Here is a 17,523-nt window from a genome sequence, read left to right as displayed (position 1 = left end):
TTTTTAACCCACCCCGCATTTGCGATCGCCGGTAATTACCCGTTTACCGGCGATTGCAAAAAAAAAAAAAGCGATCTCTTTATAATTTCTCTGTCCTCCGATGTGATCGCACATCGGAGGACAGAGAAAAGGGGTCCCAGGTGGCCCCCCAATACTCACCTAGCTCCCCCGATGCTCCTCGTGTCTCCCGGTGGGCGCCGCCATCTTCAAAATGGCGGGCGCATGCACAGTGCGCCCGCCGGCCGGCACCGGGAGAATCTTTGGGGTCTCGGCTGCCGGGGGTAGCCGAGACCCCAAAGAGCATGATCGGGGTCGGTATTACCGACCCCTGTTTTGCGATCGCCGGTAATTAACTGTTTACCGGCGACCGCAAAAAAAAAAAAAAGTAAAGTGTAATTCTCTGTCCTCTGATGTGATCGCACATCAGAGGACAGAGAAATAGGGGGATTCGGGGACCCTAGCATACTCACCTAGGTCCCTGGATCCTCTTGCTGCTCCTCCTGGCCGCCGGCAGAAGAACATGGCGGACGCATGCCCCGTGCGCCCGCCATCTGTCTCCATCTGCCGGCCGGCAGGAGAACAGCAGTTGGGGCTAAAATTAGGGTTAGGGGTAGGGTTAGGGGTAGGGTTAGGGGTAGGGTTAGGGGTAGGGGTAGGGTTAGGGGTAGGGCTAGGGTTAGGGCTAAATTTAGGGTTAGGGTTGGGGCTAAATTTAGGGTTAGGGTTGGGGCTAAACTTAGGGTTAGGCTTCTTTCACACTTACGTCGGTACGGGGCCGTCGCAATGCGTCGGCCCGACATACCGACGCACGTTGTGAAAATTGTGCACAACGTGGGCAGCAGCTGTAGTTTTTCAACGCATCCGCTGCCCAATCTATGTCCTGGGGAGGAGGGGGCGGAGTTACGGCCACGCATGCGCGGTCAGAAATGGCGGATGCGACGTACAAAAAAACGTTTCATTGAACGTTTTTTTGTGCCGACGCTCCGCCAAAACACAACTGATCCAGTGCACGACGGACGCGACGTGTGGCCATCCGTCACGATCCGTCGGCAATACAAGTCTATGGGCAAAAAACGACGGATTGTCCAAAACGACGGATTGCGACGGAATGCCAAACGACGCAAGTGTGAAAGTAGCCTTAGGGCTAGGGTTAGGGTTGGGGCTAAAGTTAGGGCTAGGGTTGGGGCTAAAGTTAGGGTTAGAGCTGGGATTAGGGTTAGGGTTTGGATTAGGGTTGGTATTAGGGTTAGGGTTGGCATTAGGGTTACGCTTGGGATTAGGGTTAGGTTTGGGATTAGGGTTAAGGTTAGGGTTGTGATTAGGGGTGTATTGGGATTAGGGTTAGGTTTGAGGTTAGGGTTGAGATTAGGATTAGGGGTGTGTTGGATTTAGGGTTTTGATTAGGGTTATGGTTAGGGTTGACATTAGGGTTGTTTTGGGGTAAGGGTTGTGATTATGGTTAGGGTTAGTGATTAGGATTATGGATCAGGTTGGGATTAGGGTTAGGGGTGTGTTGGGGTTAGGGTTGGAGCTAGAATTGGGGGGTTTCCACTGTTTAGGTACATCAGGGGGTCTCCAAACACGACAGCCAATTTTGCGCTCAAAAAGTCAAATGGTGCTCCCTCCCTTCTGAGCTCTGCCGTGCGCCCAAACAGTGGGTTACCCCCACATATGGGGCATCAGCGTACTCGGGATAAATTGGACAACAACTTCTGGGGTCCAATTTCTCTTGTTACCCTTGTGAAAATAAAAACTTGGGGGCTACAAAATCTTTTTTGTGAAAAAAAAAATATTTTTTATTTTCACGACTCTGCATTCTAAACTTCTGTGAAGCATTTGGGCATTCAAAGTTCTCACCACACATCTAGATAAGTTCCTTGGGGGGTCTAGTTTCCAAAATGGGGTCACTTGTGGGGGGTTACTACAGTTTAGGTACATCAGGGGCTCTGCAATCGCAACATAATGCCCACAGACCATTCTATCAAAGTCTGCATTCCAAAAAGGCGCTCCTTCCCTTCCGAGCTCTGCCGTGCGCCCAAACAGTGGTTTACCCCCACATATGGCGCATCAGCGTACTCGGGATAAATTGGACAACAACTATTGCAGTCCAATTTCTCCTGTTACCCTTGTGGAAATAAAAACTTGGGGGCTACAATATCTTTTTTGTGGAAAAAAAAAATATTTTTTATTTTCACGACTCTGCATTCTAAACTTCTGTGAAGCACTTGGGCATTCAAAGTTCTCACCACACATCTAGATAAGTTCCTTGGGGGGGTCTAGTTTCCAAAATGGGGTCACTTGTGGGGGGTTACTACAGTTTAGGTACATCAGGGGCTCTGCAATCGCAACATAATGCCCACAGACCATTCTATCAAAGTCTGCATTCCAAAAAGGCGCTCCTTCCCTTCCGAGCTCTGCCGTGCGCCCAAACAGTGGTTTACCCCCACATATGGCGCATCAGCGTACTCGGGATAAATTGGACAACTATTGCAGTCCAATTTCTCCTGTTACCCTTGTGAAAATAAAAACTTGGGGGCTACAATATCTTTTTTGTGGAAAAAATTTTTTTTTTATTTTCACGACTCTGCATTCTAAACTTCTGTGAAGCACTTGGGCATTCAAAGTTCTCACCACACATCTAGATAAGTTCCTTGGGGGGTCTAGTTTCCAAAATGGGGTCACTTGTGGAGGGTTTCTACTGGTTAGGTATATCAGGGGCTCTGCAAACGCAAACATAATACCGCAGACCATTCTATCAAAGTCTGCATTCCAAAACGGCGCTCCGTCCTTCCGAGCTCTGCCGTGCGTCCAAACAGTGGTTTACCCCCACATATGGGGTACCAGCATACTCAGGACAAATTGGACAACAACTTTTGGGGTCCAATTTCTCTTGTTACCCTTGTGAAAATAAAAACTTGGGGGCTAAAAAATCTTTTTTGTGGAAAAAAAAATATTTTTTATTTTCACGGCTCTGCATTATAAACTTCTGTGAAGCACTTGGGCATTCAAGGTTCTCACCACACATCTAGATAAGTTCCATGGGGGGTCTAGTTTCCAAAATGGGGTCACTTGTGGGGGATTTCTACTGTTTAGGCACATCAGGGGCTCTCCAAACGCGACATGGCGTCCGATCTCAATTCCAGCCAATTCTACATTGAAAAAGTAAAACGGCACTCTTTCTCTTCCAAGCTCTGCGGTGCGCCCAAACAGTGGTTTACCCCCACATATTGGGTATCGACGTACTCAGGAGAAATTGCACAACAACTTTAGTGGTCTAATTTCTCCTGTTACCCTTGTGAAAATAAAAATTTGTGTGCAAAAAGATCATTTTTGTAGAAAAAATGCAATTTTTTTTTTTCACGGCTCTACGTTATAAACGTCTGTGAAGCACATGGGGGTTCAAAGTGCTCGCCACACATCTAGATAAGTTCCTTAAGGGGTCTAGTTTCCAAAATGGTGTCACTTGTGGGGGGTTTCCACTGTTTAGGCACATCAGGGGCTCTCCAAATGCGACATGGCGTCCAATCTCAATTCCAGCCAATTCTACATTGAAAAAGTAAAACGGCACTCCTTCTCTTCCAAGCTCTGCGGTGCGCCCTAACAGTTGTTTACCCCCACATATTGGGTATCAGCGTACTCAGGAGAAATTGCACAACAACTTTTGTGGTCTAATTTCTCCTGTTACCCTTGTGAAAATAAAAATTTGTGGGCGAAAAATCATTTTTGTGTAAACAAAAGCGATTTTTTATTTTCACGGCTCTACGTTATAAACTTCTGTGAAGCACTTGGGGGTTCAAAGTGCTCACCACACATCTAGATAAGTTCCTTAAGGGGTCTAGTTTCCAAAATGGTGTCACTTGTGGGGAGTTTCCACTGTTTAGGCACATCAGGGGCTCTCTAAACGTGACATGGCGTCCGATCTCAATTCCAGCCAATTCTGCATTGAAAAAGTCAAACGGCGCTCCTTCACTTCTAAGTTCTGCGGTGCGCCCTAACAGTGGTTTACCCCCACATATGGGGTATTGGCGTATTCAGGAGAAATTGCATAACAAAATTTATGGTTACATTTCTGTTTTTACACTTGTGAAAATAAAAAAAATGGTTCTGAATTAAGATGTTTGCAAAAAAAAGTTAAATGTTCATTTTTTCCTTCCACATTGTTTCAGTTCCTGTGAAGCACGTAAAGGGTTAATAAACTTCTTGAATGTGGTTTTGAGAACCTTGAGGGGTGTAGTTTTTAGAATGGTGTCACACTTCATTATTGTCTATCATATAGACCCCTCAAAATGACTTCAAATGTGATGTGGTCCCTAAAAAAAATGGTGTTGTAAAAATGAGAAATTGCTGGTCAACTTTTAACCCTTATAACTCCCTAACAAAAAAAAATTTTGTTTCCAAAATTGTGCTGATGTAAAGTAGACATGTGGGAAATGTTATTTATTAACTATTTTTTTGTGACATATCTCTCTGATTTAAGGGCATAAAAATACAAAGTTTGAAAATTGCAAAATTTTAAAAATTTTCGCCATATTTCCGATTTTTTCATAAATAATCGCAAGTAATATCGAAGAAATGTTACCACTACCATGAAGTACAATATGTCACGAAAAAACAATCTCAGAATCAGCGGGATTCGTTGAAGCGTTCCAGAGTTATAACCTCATAAAGTGACAGTGGTCAGAATTGCAAAAATTGGCCTGGTCATTAAGTACCAAATTGGCTCTGTCACTAAGGGGTTAAACAATAGATGCATAAATTCTGCAATATCAAAAACTCACCAAAAGCTCATTGTGGGAACATAGCCTAAAGCAGGGGTGTCAAACTGCATTCCTCGAGGGCCGCAAACAAGTCATGTTTTCAGGATTTCCTTGCATTGCACAGGTGATAATTTAATCACCTGCAAAGAATGATTACAGCACCTTGTGCAATGCTAAGGAAATCCTGAAACACGCATGGTTTGCGGCCCTCGAGGAATGCAGTTTGACACCCCTGATCTAAAGGCTATGAGCATAAGAAGTTTCTTTGAAGGGGAAACTGCTAGAGGAGTCTTCTAGAGGAGTCTTTTAGAAGAGATTTTTTTGTTTCCTGAAGCAGTTTCCTGAAGCAGTTTTTGAAAAGTTTTTGGAGAGGTTTTTATTTCTGAATTTTTTTGTTGTTGCAGCCTTCTGATCTGACAATGCTTAGTTTTTCATCAGAACACTCTTCATAGAAGTAACATGCACTTTCTTTTCTCCCGGCAAGTATTTTTCTAAATCTGAAGCGGAAAATAAGAATATCATCAGAAAGTTAATTTATTTCAGTTCTTCAATACAAAAAGTGAAACTCATATATTATATAGAGTCATTACACACAGAGTGATCTATTTCAAGTGTTTGGGCTACAAATGTCGCATTCCTTGTGCCAAGCCACTCACGACCCATAGACAACGCCAGAAGCGTCTTACCTGGGCCAAGGAGAAAAAGAACTGGACTGTTGTCAGTGGTCCAAGGTGTTTTCAGATGAAAGTAAATTTTGCATTTCATTTGGAAATCAAGGTCCCAGAGTCCGGAGGAAGAGTGGAGGCCACAATCCAAGCTGCTGGAGGTCTAGTGTGAAGTTTCCACAATCAGTGATGGTTTGGGGAGTCATGTCATCTGCTGGTGTAGGTCCACTGTGTTTTATCAAGACCACAGTCAGCGCAGCCATCCACTAGAAAATTTTAGAGCACTTCATGGTCCCTCTGCCGACAAGCTTTTTGGAGATGGAAACGTCATTCTCGAGCAGGACTTGGCACCTGTCCACACTGCAAAAAGTACCAACACCTGGTTTACACACAACAGTATCACTGGGCTTGATTGGCTGCAAACTCGCCTGACCTTAACCCCATAGAGAATCTATGGAGTATTGTCAAGAGGAAGATGAAAGACCCAACAATGCAGACAAGCTGAAGGCTGCTATCAAAGCAACCTGGGCTTCCATAACCCCTCAGCAGTGCCACAGGTTGATCGCCTCCATGCCACGCCGCATTCATACAGTAATTGATGCCAAAGGAGCCCGACCAAGTATTGACTGCATTTACTGAACATACATTCAGTAGGCCAACATTTAGGATTTTTACATCATTTTTCAAGCTGGTGTTATAAAGTATTCTAATTTACTGAGATAATGACTTTTGGATTTTCTTTGGCTGTAAGCCATAATCATCAACATTAACAGAAATAAACACTTGGAATAGATCACTCTGTAATGACTCTATATAATATAGGAGTTTCACGTTTTGTATTGAAGAACTGAAATAAATTAACTTTTTGATTATATAAACAACAAAGTGGTTTCACAATAGGAATGAATAGGATGAGTATTTAAAAATAAAAAAAGTTTTCAGCAATTTTTTTAAGCATTTTTTCAGAGCGCACCACTCCAGAAGATTCCTCAAAAAAACTTTGTGTGCGCATGACCTAAAAGGGAACCTGTCAGCAGTTCTTCCCTTTATATACTGCGACTACCATCTAATAAGTATCGTAATGCAAGTCCCTAAAATCCCTTTATATCTGCAAAGAAGCGCTGCATACCCTTGAAAAATAATTTTATAAAGGTCCTGTGCAACTTGGAAATCTACACGGAGCAGTTGGATGGGTGCGCGGCACCACCTCTGCCCATGATTGACATCAGTAACAGTACATAAAAGGGAAAAACTGTCCACAGATCCCTTTAAATGCTTTATAAAGGCATTCAGGTCCACAGATCCCTTTAAATGCTTTATAAAGGCATTCAGGTATACAGATCCCTTTAAATGCTTTATAAAGGCATTCAGGTTCAATGCTAATATCTGGGTGAATTATGTAAACCTGCAAGTTACAGCGATGTGACTTCTCTCCTGGGTTAATTGTAGCTCACAAGACTGGTAAGTGGCCCAGAAAACCCGATATATTGTGTGCAACACAGACTGGGAACAAGGAAACTGGGTCACTGTCTGAAGGCAGCGCAGCAATATTACACGTATGACGACTGGGACTCTATTCCTAGGTTTCCAAAAATACTTCTATAAATTAGTAATCAACTGGGTGGGGAAAAAATAAATCAGATCGCTGCAAACTTTATCCAGGAGAGAAAACGGAATGGTGACTGCTCTGCGGGGGACACGATTTCAATTTCCTACTGGCGCGGCCGAGAATAAAATATTTAGAAATGTCACATTCTGCCAAAGCCTGAATTTTATACAGTGGTTAGAGGACACATTGATCTTGTTTATCAGCTCAGCTGCTGCAAAACCTCATAATACACAGCTTGACTGCTGCAGAACCTCATAATACACCTCAGCTGCTGCAGAACCTCATAATACACCTCAGCTGCTGCAGAACCTCATAATACACCTCAGCTGCTGCAGAACCTCATAATACATCTCAGCTGCTGCAGAACCTCATAATACACAGCTCGACTGCTGCAGAACCGCATAATATACCTCAGCTGCTGCAGAACATCATAACACACACCTCAGCTGCTACAGAACACCATAATATACCTCAGCTGCTGCAGTTCATAATAGACCTCAGCTGCTGCAGAACATCATAACACACCTCAGCTGCTGCAGAACATCATATCACACACCTCAGCTGCTGCAGATCATAATACACACCTCAGCTGCTGCAGAACATCATAACACACCTCACCTGCTGCAGAACATCATAACACACCTCAGCTGCTGCAGAACATCATATCACACACCTCAGCTGCTGCAGATAATAACACACACCTCAGCTGCTGCAGAACATCATAATACACACCTCAGGTTCGGCAGAACATCATAATACACACTTAAGCTGCTGCAGAACATCATAATACACACCTCAGCTGCTGCCGAACATCATAACACACACCTCAGCTGCTGCAGAACATTATAACACACCTCAGCTTCTACAGATCATAACACACCTCAGCTGCTGCTGAACATCATAATACACACCTCAGCTGCTGCAGAACATCATAACAGACATCTCAGCTGCTGCAGAACCTCATAGTACACACCTCAGCTGCTAAAAGCTAAGAAGCGCCCAAATCTTTCCAACTTGAGCTTTCAAATCCATGAACTGACCACCACATGTACAGTGTAGACTGACACACAGTGTAAAACACAAGTGCCACCACCTACGGGCACGATCATGGCTGCCACCGCACCGCACACAAAAGATTGAAGGAAAGCCATCACTTACCTTGATTTCTACTGTGCTTCCATCTTTTGTAATGTGTCTTTCCACATAGTCTGAAGCCAGCAGGTCACTGCAATGAATAAAGGAAGATGAATGGTCGTATAGAAGACATAAGTCATAAGAAAAACAAGCCGCCATGGGCAAATTTAAAGCATATTAATCTAGAAAAGTGCAGCGCTCATTGGTCAAGTGGGACCTAATGGCTGCCTACGGGGGCCATGGTGTGTAACACTGTGGGAGTTATTGGCGGTGGTGGAGGCAGGCACCTAATAAATGCTTTATGTTACATCAATATTTCATGATCACAGAGCTCCCGCAGTGGGAGTGCCAAACAAACAATATGGACAGGGGTTGACTCATCCAATAATAAATCCCAATAAATGGAACTTTTCTGATGTTTTTGATACTTTTTTTTTTTATTTCATTTCATGTATATGATCAAGAGTGAGGCCATTTTGCCTTAGACTCTGTTAACATCAATCCGAGAAATGTTTTACAAGTTTTACAACAAACATATGAACCATAAGAGATACTTTACGACCTGTGCAGAGGTCACTGTGCAGGGAGGGGGAGGAGGAGAGCTGTGACAACACCTATTGTGAATGGTGGATCCTGTGATATCTACTGTATATAGAGGTGTTATCAGTCATTGTACAGGGGGAGGAGGTGAGCTGTGACATCACCTATTGTGAATGGTGGATCCTGTGTTATCTACTGTATATAGAGGTGTTATCAGTTATTGTACAGGGGGAGGAGGTGAGCTGTGACATCACCTATTGTGAATGGTGGATCCTGTGTTATCTACTGTATATAGAGGTGTTATCAGTCATTGTACAGAAAGAGGAGGTGAGCTGTGACTTCACCTATTGTGAGTGGTGGATCCTGTGTTATCTACTGTATATAGTGGTGTTATCACTCATTGTACAGGAGGAGGAGGTGAGCTGTGACTTCACCTAGTGTGAATGATGGATCATGTGTTATCTACTGTTTATAGAGGTATCAGTCATTGTACAGGAGGAGGAGGAGGTGAGCTGTAACATCACCTATTGTGGATAGTGGATCCTGTGTTTTCTACTGTATATAGATGTTTTATCAGTCATTGTTCAGGAGGAGGAGGAGGTGAGCTGTGACATCACCTATTGTGAATGGTGGGTCCTGTGTTATCTACTGTATATAGAGGTGTTATCAGTCATTGTACAGGAGGAGGAGGTGAGCTGTGACATCACCTATTGTGAATGGTGAATCCTCTGCTATCTACATATAGAGAATACCAAACATTGTAATAATGCATGTAAAATGACTACTGACTGAGCAGTGATATCTACACAACAGGAAGTAACAAGCTATTGTAATGTTTAGTGATTGGTGTGAAAACTGTAAGATCTTAGCTTTAGATAATGACTTTAGGGAAAAAAAACATCAAAAACTCTGTATTCAGCTACCTGTGACAGTCATATAGTAAAATAAAAATGGAACTGAGGTTGTACATGCGCACCTCCACTCCATTCATGATCGGGCTCTGCAGAACCCCATATCTTGGGATCCCAGAGGTTTAATCTCTATTGATCAGTAGGTAATTCTCTATTCTAGATATAGAGGATAATTTACTATTTTGTGAATAACCCTTTAATTTTTGCACGTGCATGGGTCTATAGAAGAATTGATTCAGAACACTGAAGCAGGGTGCCCATCGAGAACTGCCCACAAGTCTTATTTTGGAGAATCTCTTTTTTCTAGAAATCACGAGTTGGCTTTTGCAAAAGTTGCTCATATTCTTACATTTTCCCTGCATCTAACACATCCATAGAAAGTTGTTTTAGTCACAAGATAAAAGTTTTAATCACTCCACCTATCAGTGGTTTTAATGGTGTGGAATATGTATGTACAATGTGTGAGATGGGGGCCATAAAGAAGGGAGCATCAGAGCTTCACAGATCCCAAGTCCAGTCCTTAGCCATACCATGGAATTTCTCTTTTTTGACAAACCATTAAATTGCAAAATAAAATACCTTTTAGCATTAATGACATACAGTAGGTGAAATATAAGATATTCACAACCCTAGAAGCCCCTTAATAGTGCACGTAAAAGGAATCAATATATACCCCAACTTTCCATACTTTACCATCTGGAAAATAGTGGATATTAATCATTTATAACAAGCAGTCAGTTGTCTCCTGCCTCATTAACAGTAATGCACACTTATGATCTCTCGTCTGTAGTTATTTATTCTCAATACATCAACATCATAAGAAGTCAATGCTCAGAACCATTCACGCTCTGGGGACTTCAGTGTTAATTTAGTTTGTGCTGTAAATAAAAAATTATAACAATCAGAGATGTTCATAGGTTACTCGTGGTCATGTCTCACCAGCGATGTCATCAGTAACGTCACCGCTGGTGAGGCATGATTGGGAGTGACCAATGGAGCCTTGAGAAGGAGGCTCCACAGGTCACTCCCGTTCATGCCTTACGGGCGATGACGTTACTGACATCATTGCTGTGAGATATGACTGAGTGACCCATGAAGCTTCGATAACGTGGCTCCATAGGTCACGCCCGTTCATGTCTTACTGGTGATGAGGTTACTGACGTCATAACTGTGAGAAAAGACCGAGTGGCCCATGAAGCCTCGATAACGTGGCTCCATAGGTCACTCCCGGACATGTCTTACGGGCGATGACGTTACTGACGTCATTGCTGTGAGAAAAGACTGAGTGACCCATGAAGCCTCGATAACATGGCTCTGTAGGTCACTCCCAGTCATGTCTTATGGGCAAGGACGTTACTGACGTTATTACTGTGAGATATGACCGAGTGACCCATGAAGCCTTGATAACGTGGCTCCATAGGTCACTCCCGGTCATGTCTCAAAGACAATGACGTTAACGACCTCATCGATGTGAGATATGACCGAGTGACCCATGCAGCCTCTATAACATGGCTCCATAGGTCACGCCCGTTCATGTCTTACTGGTGATGAGGTTACTGACGTCATAACTGTGAAAAAAGACTGAGTGACCCATGAAGCCTCGATAACGTGGCTCCATAGGTCACTCCCGTTCATGTCTTACTGGTGATGATGTTAATGACGTCATAACTGTGAGAAAAGACTGAGTGACCCATGAAGCCTCAATAACGTGGCTCCATAGGTCACTCCCGGACATGTCTTAAGGGCGATGACGTTACTGACATCATAACTGTGAGAAAAGACTGAGTGACCCATGAAGCCTCGATAACATGGCTCTGTAGGTCACTCCCGGTCATGTCTTATGGGGAAGGACGTTACTGACGTTATTATTGTGAGATATGACCGAGTGACCCATGAAGCCTCGATAACGTGGCTCCATAGGTCACTCCCAGTCATGTCTCAAAGACAATGACGTTAACGACCTCATCGATGTGAGATATGACCGAGTGACCCATGCAGCCTCTATAACATGGCTCCATAGGTCACTCCCAGTCATGTCTCAAGGACGATGACATCACTGACATCATCGCTTGTGAGACATGACTGCGAGCAACCTATGAAGCCTCGTTCTCTGAACAACCCTCCATAGGTTGCAGGAAAGAATCACAGGACATTGTTGGAACCCCAATGATTTATGTCGGAACTGCGGGGATCTTTTTCAATAATAAATGGTTAAACCAGGGAATTTCTGGGGAGTATTTATTCAAATAACCTTTTTCTTCTGTTTGGGTTTTTTTTTTTTAAATATAATTAGTAATGAGGGTGTCTGATGAATGCCTCTCCATTACTAACCTCTGGGATTGATGCCGGTGGACATTAAACAGCTGACATCAACCCAAAAACCTATTACCCCAATTGAAACCGAATCAGGGAAATCGGGAAGAGCCAAAGACTGAGAGCCAGATTTAGTGCATAATTTCAGGGGCGACTGAGGGCTGGTCTTATTAGGCTGGGATGGCCAGTGTCTATGAAGATTCCCAGTATATTAACATCAGCCCCCAGTTGTCTGCTTTGCCTTAGCTGGTTATTAAAAATTGGAGGGAACCCACATCATTTTTTAAAATTATTTATTTTACACTGTCCCTATGCTAGTTAGAGCACAACGTACTCAGTCGTTTAAACAGGCCAGGCCAAATATTACGCCGGCCACTCACAGCCATGCCAATATTTAGGTTCGTTCATCCCTAGTAAGTAACAACCAATCCAATCCACACAGGTAAAGAAATCAAACCATAGATGTCCATACATTAAATTATGTGTAATAATGAAAAATTTCACAGGGAAAAAATATTGAACACATGATGAGAGGCGCCAAAAGATATGGAAAGTCATGACACCAGCTGAAATCAGTAATTAGAAGCAAGCCTGCCACTTAGTGGAAAATGATATCAGCTGGTTCAACTGATGGCCTATAAAAAGGTGACTCATACAAAGGTGCAAAACAAGAAACATCTCATGATTGGTACAACCAGAAAACCAGTGAGCTGTGTCAAGACCTTTGCAACCTTACTGCTGCAAAATATACTGATGGTATTGGTTACAGAAGATTTTGCAAACTACTGAAGGTCCCATACATTGTTGATAAAAATCTGTTTACATCTCACAGGATGATGAAGATGAAATGATGGTGGACATTTCAGCAAGACGATGATCCCAAACATGCAGCCAAGGAAACTCTCAACTGATTTGAGAATAAATAAATAGGCTGTGAACCAGACACTAAGCATTACCTTTATGTGAACAGATCCCTCAACAGGCCTATGTTGTGCAAACATATACTAAGCAGTCACCTCCATTGTTAGGCTGTGAGTGAATGTCTATTTAGTAGTATGCACCTGTGTTGCGGACATCTTTGCTACATGGGCTGGCTGCATCCTGTAGTGCATTTGTTCAGAGACCTTAGCAGGTAAGCGGTGCTGCCCCTTTTTCAGATGTATTTTTTATTTCAGAAAAGGAAAATAAAGCTGCTAAAATGGCTCAGTCAATCACTGGACCTGAAACCAGTAGAAAATCTATGGAAGGAAGTAAAGCTCAGAGTTCATAGAAGGAGCCCACGGGACCAAATTCGCTCAACCCTACTCACACACGTACCATGCTTGGCCCACGTGCGCAACTTGGTAGTTCAGCAGTTTCTGAAAACCTACCCAGATTTGCCAGAGCTTCTGGTCAAGGAACGCCAAGTCAATGCCCATTTCCGCAAGTCAGCTACAGCTGCCGAAGCACTAGCAGTGCTGCATACAAGTGCTGGCTCACCAACTGGCGTGCAATGTGACCATGCCCTGGAACTCCACACTGAACATGCTGGCAAGGCTTTGTGAGCAGTAAATGCCAGTTTAATACCAGCTCCAACACTCCTGTTGGTATTCTGGTCAGACTCTGCACATAACAACTGAAGAGTGGGCATGAATGTCTGATATTTTTGCGTTTCTCCAAGACCTTGAGGACTTCACAAAGATGGTGGGCGGTGATGATGCCATAATCAGTGCAACGATCCAACTTCTACTGTATGCCTACTTAAACATGAAGTTTTGCATGTGGTCCAGGTGGAGATGGAGGAAGACATGAGACAGGGAAATACTACCCAGCCTAGCCTCATCTCATCTGCTCATGGTGGATTGAGTAACAATGAGGTGGAGGCTGAGGAAGAGGAGGGGAAACAGGAGCTGGCTGCTAGCGCAACAAAGGCTAGTACCCACACAAGTTTCGTCCCGTCTCTCCTATGTGGATGGGCTGAGGAGGGGAATGAGGAGGAAGAGGGAAAAGGAGGAGGAAGAGATTAGGAGTCGTCATCATGGTGGAGACAGAGAAGTGTTGGCTGTAGGGAGATTGGCGCATATGGCCGACTTTATGAACCGCTGCCTTTCCTGTGACCCTCGCATTACATTCATCTTGGCCAAAAAGAGTACTGGTTGTTCACCCTGCAAGACCCATGCCGCAAGGAGAGCCTTGCATCTCTCCTTAATGAGGCGGAGAGGCCTACTAAAATGGTGCTATACCAGGCCATGGAAAATATGTTGAAAAAATTCCCATCAGACGTATTCAATACTTATTTCACCTGCTATATGTATACACAAACTCACACACACATATATATATATATATATATATATACACAGTATATACTGTATATAGTGAAGCAGAATGGAGAATCATATAAGAGGGTCATTATGTGTGCACCAGGATGCACATAGAAGCATACTGAACCCACTGGAGAGCATTGTAATTACAATCACACATGGGGTTACAATGCAAGATAAAAGAGAGAGAGGGTTTAGGAAAATCTAACATGGGCTTTTATTTTAAAGAGATCTGCAGGACGGTAGTGGGGCGGATCTCTACCTCCACTCCGGGTCTTGGGAGTAGCTTATGAACATGAAACCCATTTAAACTTTCAATTAAGGTTTGGGTATGTAAATGTTTTCTTTGCAAACAGCTAGAGAAATCAAAGCTTCTGACACACCCACAAGTGATACACTGGTGCAGTCGCCCACAGTAACAGACTCATATGGACATTCGGGCTATGAAATGGAGGATAAAAGTTTCGGATTTATTTTCTGAATTTGAAAATAAAGACATTTAAGTTGAACTTTCTTGGTCATTGCCTCATTGCAGCACAGACACGAAAGCCGCTGCCTTAGAAAATATACATGTACTTTATGTAGTAGGGTTTCAGGCCCTCTGGTAGGCATTAGTCCTTAGAGAGTGTTCACACAGATAATGCAGTTTTTATTGTTTTCCACAGGTTGCACAGCACCAGAACAAACTCAACCATAAATCCCAGCCTTGTTCAGGCACTAACTAAAAAGAACAGACCCTAGCCACTCATACACGGCTGAGCTAAACTCAGCCCGGTCAAACAAAACAATTGTTGACCATAGCAACCACTGATATTTGCAGTTCTCTGCACATCGACTGTGTAAACTCTTATCAGAGAGGGATTTTGCCTGTCTCTCTCTTCCTTCAGCTCCAAGACACATCCAGTCTGGTCAGCTTCCCTGAGCTGACTGCCTCAGATGAACAGCTAGCTTGTTTATATACGGGCTAGCCAGTTATAGAGAAAGAGACAGACAATGAGAATAGATTTATCAAATTTAGTGATACAGAAGGTGTTATTTTTTATTTTAGGGGAAATACAATTAAGAAATACCAGTATGTCTGATCAGTAGGGGCCAGCTTGGTAAATGCAGGTTGTAGCGTATATTTCTCCTAGTCAGCAGTTCTATCCATCCATTGAAGAAAATGCTGATTTGTTAAAGCTTTGTTGTGCATCACAAATGACTCCTATGCTCATGATAAAGGTCTTGCATTTTTTATGACCAGGTAATGCAGGACGGATATGAGCAAACGAAGTGTAAGAGGACGACACCATCAACGCACTGATGTGTAGGAAACTAGAAAAATAACTAGACACTCTCTCTTGGGGGACGTTACTTGGTGTCATACATATTTTGACTAAACTGTAATTTTTGAATCAACGTGAACACTGGTCACTTCTCCAGGCATTTTATTTCCTTAGATCAGTGGCTCCGCCATCTTGTCTTCATAGTCTCTTACTGTTACTTCTCAGTCCTACCTCTCTCGCAGGTTGGTCGTCCATCTGTCATTAACCGGTGCACACTCTATACTACTTCCTTCTTTAGAATTCCGGTTCTGCGTCTCAGATTTGCCAGCACTGGACTTGGTTTGTTTGAGACTGCTTCCTGGCCTTACTTTCCTCAGCAAGACAAACTCCCCGGTCACTCCATTCGATTCCAACCACAGACTGCTTTACTTTATATTTCAGCCCCTTTTACTGTCTATGTTGCTATAACCATATAGTATGCTACACAAATAACTATAATAATTCAAAACAACTTAGCAATTTATTTCCCACACAATAGTACCATTCAGTCTCAGACTGGTGTGCCGTGGTCCACCAGTAACATTGACTCTGGCGGTCCACTGTTCAACTACAGTCATGGCCAAAAGTATTAGCACCCTTGAAATTGTTCCAGAAAATGAAGTATTTCTCCCAGAAAACTACTGCAATTACATATGTCGATCTACCACACTGTACGTGCAAATATTACATTGCCCTTATTCACAAATTGAAATGTACTTCTATATAATCATACATTAGGTAGTTTGTTGAATTAGGAGATGCTACCTTCATACATAGTGAATCAAGTGTATTGTGTCAACTACTAGTAAATCCACTCCTCTAACCGGACCCACCGGGAAATTCACCAATTCCCCGGTGTGCCAGTCCGTGCCGTCTAGTCGACTATGACAGTAATGATATTCATGGTAAAGTCCTTGGTAGTTCAGAGCAGTTAAGTTTTAAATGATTAATTTAAAGCAAAATCTTTGGTAATAATTCCTTTTATTATTTTATTATTTTATTTACAGTTTGTTGGTCTTTTACTATAATATGCTACGCATCTATTATGCTTGAAGAACTTAACTTTGAGTCAGCAATTAAAAAGAAAAATGTATTATGTTTCAACCACAACATTCCACCTTCTCCAAATAAGGAAAAAAATGCCCCAATAATGTTTTTGGACACCAAGAAAAAAGTAAAATTTCCCATAATTGTCCTTTTCCTCTATTACTAAAAGGATGCAAATCATATTTGTTTCCTACAAATGCTGATGCAATATATTTGTTATCATCGATTTCTTCTAGAGACCTCCCCAGGGTGTAAGCAGTATTTGGGATGATGCTGCCATTATATCTGCTGTGCTGTGCACTATATACTGGTAGGGGACTGAGGACCCTCAGGGTAAAGGAGTTCGGGTCACGCTGCAAGAGCTTAGAAATCGATAAGAAAATAGGGGTCACATAAAAGGTATAATAGTGCTTGTATTGTATGGTCCACACAGCCATCTCTAATAACAAATAAGGGTAATAATGAAAGCTGCGTGAAACGGTCTACAGCCAGTATCTGTGTGAGTACAAATACAAAGTGCTACTGAGTGTGAGAAACAGATGAAAGAAGAAACCAGGAGGAAAATATAGAAATGGAGAGCTGAGAAAAATTAGATTACAAAAGTGTGAATGCCCTGTCTAAAATGTGTTTACAGGACACTCTTAAAACTCTGTGGGCACTCAAAATTATCTGGATTGCCTGGGAGAGTACATTCCAGAGAATTAGTGCAGCACAAGAAAAGTCATAGAGATAGGGGTGGGAGGTTTGTATTATGGAAGATGTTACATTAGCAGAGCATAGAGCATGGGCAGGCTTGAAGTCAGCAATAAGAGGAGATGAAAGATGTAGATGTAGATCAAAGCAGCACCGTGGAGAGTTATGTGGGTGAGATTGATACATTTTTATTGTACTTTGACAGAAGGGCAACCAGTGCAATGACTGGCATAGGGTGTAGGCGTCA

The 17,523-nt window shown here is 42.8% G+C and overlaps 1 protein-coding gene across 7 annotated transcripts in view; it reads right to left on the bottom strand.

Annotated features, from left to right (window-relative positions):
* Positions 1 to 17,523, bottom strand: part of ADAM22 (ADAM metallopeptidase domain 22) — a 274,548-nt gene that overhangs the window by 195,922 nt on the left and 61,103 nt on the right. For all 7 annotated transcript variants that reach the window (XM_069729469.1, XM_069729471.1, XM_069729473.1 and 4 more), the window contains exon 4: positions 8,190 to 8,256. In XM_069729469.1, the coding sequence (XP_069585570.1) occupies positions 8,190 to 8,256 (67 nt within the window). The remainder of the gene's footprint in view (positions 1 to 8,189; positions 8,257 to 17,523) is intronic.

This window comes from Ranitomeya imitator, chromosome 6 (assembly GCF_032444005.1).
Source record: "Ranitomeya imitator isolate aRanImi1 chromosome 6, aRanImi1.pri, whole genome shotgun sequence".
In the NCBI taxonomy this organism is placed as follows: domain Eukaryota; kingdom Metazoa; phylum Chordata; class Amphibia; order Anura; family Dendrobatidae; genus Ranitomeya; species Ranitomeya imitator.
Note: the sequence above shows the minus strand (reverse complement) of the source record. Positions and strands in the feature narration are given on the sequence as shown.